This window comes from Monopterus albus, unplaced genomic scaffold (assembly GCF_001952655.1).
Source record: "Monopterus albus unplaced genomic scaffold, M_albus_1.0 scaffold221.1, whole genome shotgun sequence".
NCBI lineage: Eukaryota > Metazoa > Chordata > Actinopteri > Synbranchiformes > Synbranchidae > Monopterus > Monopterus albus.
The window spans coordinates 742,625-749,367 of NW_018128101.1; the positions used below are offsets into that span (position 1 = coordinate 742,625).

Consider the following 6,743-nt stretch of genomic DNA (forward strand, 5'->3'; position numbering starts at 1 on the left):
CCCCAAAACACACCTTGCCAAGGTCCATAATATAATCTGTATTTGCACCAGTCCCATGTGTGAATGACATCTGTCTGAATCTGTAGAGCAGATCTCATGAATGTAGCAGCACCATTTAAATGTTTCATAACAAAATATAAGTGAGAAGCATATAGGGTTACACTCAGACGTGCCAAATAAGACACACGGTCTTCAACATGAGTCCATGTTTATTTTATTGTGTCAGCTTAAAATCATACAACCTTGTAGTGTAATCGAACAGGAATGTGCATGGCGAATCAAATCCCAAACAATCCATGAACCAGACATGTCTTGATTGCGCTTCAATTTATTGACCACTAGATGTCCTACTCGAGCACTGTGTCATTGAGGCCTCGAGTAATGAACCATTTTTGTGAATACTGTGTGTCGAAGCTTCAACAAAACCTTGATTGCCAATCACTACCAGCAGGCATGGACTGGTACTAGAAAAGAGGAAAGTGTTGTAACTCGTTTAAGAATAGGTCACACGAATTTAAATTATACCTTGCACAAAATAGGTAAACACCCTGCAGGTCTTTGTCCACGTTGTAGTCAGACAGAGACTGTAGAGCATGTCCTGTTCATATGCAGTGCTTATAATGAGCAACATGCTCGAATGATAGCAGTACTGGAAAAAAAGAAGATTACTAATATATCACTGAAAAGAGTCTTTTGGGCAGCAATTGTAAGACAGCATATAGAGTTGTTATTAGTTATTTGGCAGATATAGGTATTTTGGATAGGATTTAGTAGTTTATGCAGTTCTAAGAACTTTTTTTAATATACTGTACATTCCTTCGGCTCTATTATCGTCCCACACTCCAGCCCAACAGGTGGCGGTAATGCACCTTAGGTTGGCCCGCAAACGGCCAATAAACACCATAAGAAGACGAAGGTCTAATTCATGTTGAATCGTATTTAAATGGTAAATGATCTTATACTCGTATAGCACTTTTCTACTTTACAGCACACTCAAAGCGCTTTCACACTACTTGGCCATTCACCCATTCGCTCACACACCGATGTTATCACCGGAAGTAACTGGGGGTTCAGTGTCTTGCTCGAGGACACTTGGACATGTTGATCTTGGTTCAACTGTTAGCTTTAGTAAAATCATTCGTTTTTACAGACTTATCCTGTGTAGCTTTACTTGAGGTTTCCAGACAATATCCAGCAGTCTGCACTGACGATCGATCCCTTCCCCATTGCGGTAGGATGATCTTTTCAAAGACCCCCACTATTTCTTCAGCAGCAACAGTTAGTCGCTCGTTGATAAACCGTCTCAGATACTGAACTGAAGACATTGTTGATTTGTTACAACTGAAATATTTATCTGAAATACAACAGAACAATTGTTTCCAATTGACTCTTCATCCAAATCTAAGGGGCCTTTTTTTCTTACTTCCGCCGGGTGTCACACTGTGAAGTTCCGGCAGTGAAAGTAGGCTCGTTCGAGTCACTTGTTTATCACCACCTTCGGCCTCATGATAAACGAGACATTTGGAAACATTTTTAGTGCAAGGTCATATTTCCTGCGGGATTTTTGGAGCTGTGCTGACGTTTCTCAGGCGATGATTATTACCTGATGGGAACAATCAGGAATCTGGCTGCTAATTTGACCGCACTTTGTCAGAGTTCACTTAGAAACCATCACAAGGTGCGTAAAGCTGCTGAAGAGACGCTTCTACTGGTGGCGCATTATAAAACTTAGTCTACTTTTGTTTCAGACAATAATGTCGAGACGACTTCATGCATTCAGGACAGACGGGGTCGATAAAAACGTTTGGTAAGTGATGATATTAAGAAAACAAAGGTTTTCAGACCAGGGCTACCAAGGCGTTTTGATAGGCAGCTGTGAAAACGGTTTGTGCAGTGTTGTGGAAATTCAGTCGTCCAACGTCCTTTAACAATCAGATTGGTGGAGTGTAGGGTGGTACACGGACAGCAACAAGGCTCTGTAATATAGGCTAATTTTAGAAGGATTAATATAACATTGATACTTATATGTCGCATCTGTACCACCAGAGATTCAGCAACCAGAGAAATTAAATACATAGGTTTGTGTAATAATAAATAGTTAGATTTTAACCCGTTTCTCGCATTAATTTTGCATTCACTTCTGAAACATATCAATCATATATTTAAGACTGTACTTAATTCTGCAAAACGTCTTCCAAAAACGTAAGCTATCATCTCTGAGTTAAAGTGAAAAGCAGTGGCTGTCCTTTGATACTTTGCAGGAGAATCATTAACAACTGGGCATGGCACTATTTTATAAAGGGCCATTCACCCAGATCAAAAACAAAAACACAAGATATTTTGTCACTGGGACCATGTCAGCTATGGGCATCTGAAAAGTAGCACCACTAGAAGTAAGGATGTTTTTATATTTTTAATTTGAGGTCATCCGGGGAGGCAGGCTCTCACTGACAGTCCTAAAAGTGAAGTTCTGACAAACTCAATGCTTTCTACAGAAATTATTTATTCTGGTGCATTAATTCATTAGGCATATCGTTTTTAATTTCTTAATTGTTGCAGGGGTAGTTTAGCTCAGAAGGCAGGATTGGTGGTTTTTAATTGGGTCTGCTAATTGAAGTAATATGGATGAACTGTCTGACCAGCTGTTTTTGCACTAACAGGGTTGAATTCACTCAACTGGCAGCAGACTACAAACCAGTGAACCTTGGACAGGGATTTCCTGACTTCTCCCCTCCCCGGTTTGTCCAGGAGGCTTTCTGTAAGGCAGTGAGTGGAGGACCTTCAATGCACCAGTATACCCGTGCTTTTGTAAGTGTAACTGGACACATGGGAGCACCTGTGAATGTCAGAATGCTACATGTACATTAAGTTTCAGTGATTTTTACCAGGTATTAAAAGCACAAATACATGTTTTTATGTCATTTCTTTGCCCAGGGTCACCCCCCTCTTGTAAAAGCTCTGGCTAAATTCTTCAGTAGGATTGTGGGACATGCGATTGATCCTTTTGAAGACATCTTGGTCACAGTTGGAGCCTATCAAGCTCTCTTCTGTGCATTTCAGGCACTGATTGATGAAGGCGATGAGGTACAGAAAACAACCTAAGTCAGGTCATGTTAAATATTTTAATTAGGAAAGCATACAAGCAAAAAGCACTAAACATATTGGATATGTACACAAGTTTGAATATGTTTGTGTGGTTTACTCTGTTAAAACACTTTCATATAGAGCGCAGGTCGACTGAGGAAAAACTAATGCTGATACCCACAATGTAATAGATGCAGTAGCTTCAAGCTAAAGAAGAACATTAACAGAAGTGTGTCTTTCAGGTCATAATCATTGAGCCGTTCTTTGATTGCTACCAGCCGATGGTGAAGATGACTGGCGGAAAGGCAGTATATGTTCCCCTGAGGCCGGTGAGTGATTTACACCTTTTAATCTTTCATGAGGGCTGTGAAGCGTTTTTTGACTATGTCATCATCGTCCTTGTGGACTTACATTTATACATACTTTAAAGTATTGTTTCTTTCCTTCTAATTGCAGAAAGTTGAAGGCAGTGCTGTCTTGTCAAGTGGAGACTGGGTTCTTTCTGCTGACGAGCTGGCCAGTAAAGTGACTCCACGCACAAAAGCCATTGTTATCAACACTCCTAATAACCCACTAGGCAAGGTAACATATTAACCACAGACTCTCGAACACTTGTTTCACTGGCTATAATGGGTCACATGGCACATATGCATACCCAGGTTTACAAGACTGAAGAGCTCCAAATGATTGCTGATCTGTGCATTAAACATGATGTGCTGTGCATCAGTGACGAGGTGTACGAGTGGCTGACTTATGACGGAGCCAAGCATGTGAAGATAGGTGAGATACCGTAAAGCCAAAGTTCAGCAAAACACTGACAAATCATAGAGTGACATAATTAATATGACTGCGCTGTGCTTGTGTTGTTGACAGCCAGCCTTCCTGGCATGTGGGAACGAACCATCACTATTGGCAGTGCTGGAAAAACCTTTAGTGCTACTGGGTGGAAGGTAATGTACAGATTGTCTGAGCATTTAGTGATGCATTCATCTGTACAACACATTGTAATGATTACCTGTATTTTTTCAGGTTGGCTGGGCGATCAGCTCTGGCCAGATCATCAAACACATGAAAACTATCCATCAGAACAGTGTTTACCACTGTGCAACACCCGCTCAGGTAAACACGCTTCATCAGTTTGCTTTAAGACAATATACTATGACAAATTTAATATATATGTAAATATTTTTTTATCTTTAAATATTTAGCAGTGCTTTGCAATTATGGCCACATTCCAGAAACTTCTATTTTAAATCCTAGCTTCAGTCCTAGAGCTTGCAAAAATGCCAAATGTTGTGCTGATCTGCGGGAAAATGTAAATTAGTCTACACATAATTCATCTAGAACATTTCCATTTTATTGATGGTGTGGCCATTGTCACTGACGCTGTCCCACCTTTTTTTAATGTTATGTTTTTTCTTTAAATTTCTTTCAGTAGGCTATAAAAAAGACTATAAAAAGCCTGGGACATAAAGAGATACAAACAACAGAACAGATCCAGACACCAGGGTTAAAACATAAGTTCACGCACAATAAGGGCAGGTTTACTGTAGGCTAGGAGAAAACGGGTTTCTAACCTTTTAATGCTGCAGAAAATCTGTGATTAAGAGGTTACGATTAAATACTGTTTAATTTAAGTGATTTAGGAGTCCTGAATTCAGACAAGTTAGAATCTGCCAGTGGACAGAGAATGTTGGCCATAGTTTTTCAAATAAACATGTATCTCAGTTATCATTTCAACTTCAGTTACATCTTTGAAACTGTATATCACAGTTCTTTGTCTTCAACAGGAGGCAGTGGCTCATGGGTTTGAGAGAGAATACAAAGTGTTTGGGACTCCAGAGAGCTACTTCCAGCAGCTGCCTGCCATGCTGCAAAATAAGAGGAAGAAGTTGGCTGCGTGTCTGGAGAGCGTGGGTTTGCAGCCCATCATGCCAGAGGGAGGCTATTTCATGATCACAGACATCTCCTCTGTCAGTGAGTGCAGAACAACCATCTGAACTGGGTTGCATCCTTCATTGCTTAAAATAAAAGCATTGAATTGTGGAAGCTAATTAATATTCACGTCAGCTTTCCCTTTTTAACAGAGGTAGACTTCAATGATCTGAGCACTAAGGATGAGCCCTATGATTTTAGATTTGTCAAATGGCTAATTAAAGAGAAGGTAAGGATTTTAAAACATCTGTTTTGGAATTTATTAACATTTGAAATTGCATTCTTTCAAAGCACCAGCACAAGGAAAAAGTGACTGGATTGCTGTACTACCTTCTCATTTTTCAGACTTTTTCACTAATTGTCTTTCTTCTGCAGGGTTTAGCAACAATCCCCGTCTCTGCATTCTACAGTCCAGAGCACAGCAAGGACTTTGACAAGTACATCCGATTCTGTTTTGTCAAGGTAAACTTGGCTTAATTAAGGAAATGAGACTGATCCAAGCCTTCTCCTGTCTCACTCTTCTGGTCAAAATTTCTCTCTTGTGTCCCGTTTTCATCTGACAGGAGGACTCCACCCTGGATGCGGCAGAGGACATCTTAAGAAAGTGGAGTCAGAGAGAGTAACATTAACCATGATGCAGAGCATTACCAGTCTGTCCAAATTTCACCAGACCGCTTGGGGAGGCCTGCCTCCTCGGTTCAAATGATTCATATTGTTTTTCAATGTGTGCTCTCATATGAGGGTACTGTAAGATGAACAAATGCAGCATCCACTTTCAGTTTGTTTGAAACACTCAGGCTTTGTCAAAACATTGTTGTGAATGTGTCCGTGCAATGACTTTAATCTGAAAACTGTTAAATACTTTTCATTATTATAACAATGTATCAGTAATTCTTAAAGAAATATTGAGTTGATTTGTATTTAAATCATGCACTAAGCAAAAAGTTTAATAAAGTTTTTAAAAGAATGTACTGTATATTACTTTTCTTGGGTGCCTATATGATCTGTGTGAAGTAAAAAGAATATTTTATTCCACAACCCAACAGCAATTCAAACACAGTCATTTACAGGGAAATGAAAACTGGTTTAAGGGTCGAGACCTTAAAGTAAAACAAAAAAAATGTACTCTTTCTATTTTCCATGGACATCTGAGCAGTAATTCAGCCTTGTACTAATGAAGCTGTGAAGACCAACAATTTTTTTTCAGTTTTAATATTCTTAGTTTTTTGCATAGTGTGTGTGTCATTGATTTCATTTGATATTTTGAATATCTCAGGATTCTACATTTTATTTATCAGTGACAGTAAAAAAAAATGTTACAAAGGTTATAAGTTTTGATTTTGATTTATTTATTCATTCAAACATGTAACAACAGTCAGTATGTAACCACACATAATTCCAGACAAATCCACAAATATATTTTCAATTTGCTTATACCTAGTACATGCTTGAACGGAGTAGGAAGAAGTTAGACTTATCTAGTCCTACCCCCTAACATCATCTTATCATCATTGGTTTGCAAGCAGTATTACTACATGGATACATATTCTACATCCACACTCCCATCTGATTAATCATTAAGCCTGTTCTTGCCCATATCTTGATTGACACATACCTTTATATCTGTGTTTAAACTCATCAATTTTCTTACTGTTTTTTATGTCCACACTTAAATTATTCCATAGTTTTACTCCACTTATGGAAATACAGAATCTTTTTTTGGT

The 6,743-nt window shown here is 38.9% G+C and overlaps 1 protein-coding gene across 2 annotated transcripts; it reads left to right on the forward strand.

The window, feature by feature from the left end:
• The first annotated feature begins 1,041 nt into the window (after positions 1-1,041).
• kyat1 (kynurenine aminotransferase 1) lies at positions 1,042-5,981 on the forward strand. Of its 2 annotated transcripts, none has more exons than XM_020619527.1 (13): positions 1,042-1,231; positions 1,749-1,807; positions 2,661-2,808; positions 2,935-3,084; positions 3,327-3,413; positions 3,541-3,666; positions 3,744-3,864; positions 3,958-4,034; positions 4,114-4,203; positions 4,875-5,061; positions 5,172-5,248; positions 5,395-5,481; positions 5,583-5,981. In XM_020619527.1, the coding sequence occupies exons 2-13, from the start codon at positions 1,755-1,757 to the stop codon at positions 5,640-5,642; spliced, it is 1,263 nt and encodes a 420-aa protein (XP_020475183.1). In that variant the 5' UTR covers positions 1,042-1,231; positions 1,749-1,754; the 3' UTR covers positions 5,643-5,981. The 2 variants fall into 2 exon arrangements, with proteins under 2 accessions (XP_020475183.1, XP_020475182.1); XM_020619526.1 differs by lacking the exon at positions 1,042-1,231 and adding an exon at positions 1,252-1,678.
• The last annotated feature ends 762 nt before the right edge of the window (positions 5,982-6,743 follow it).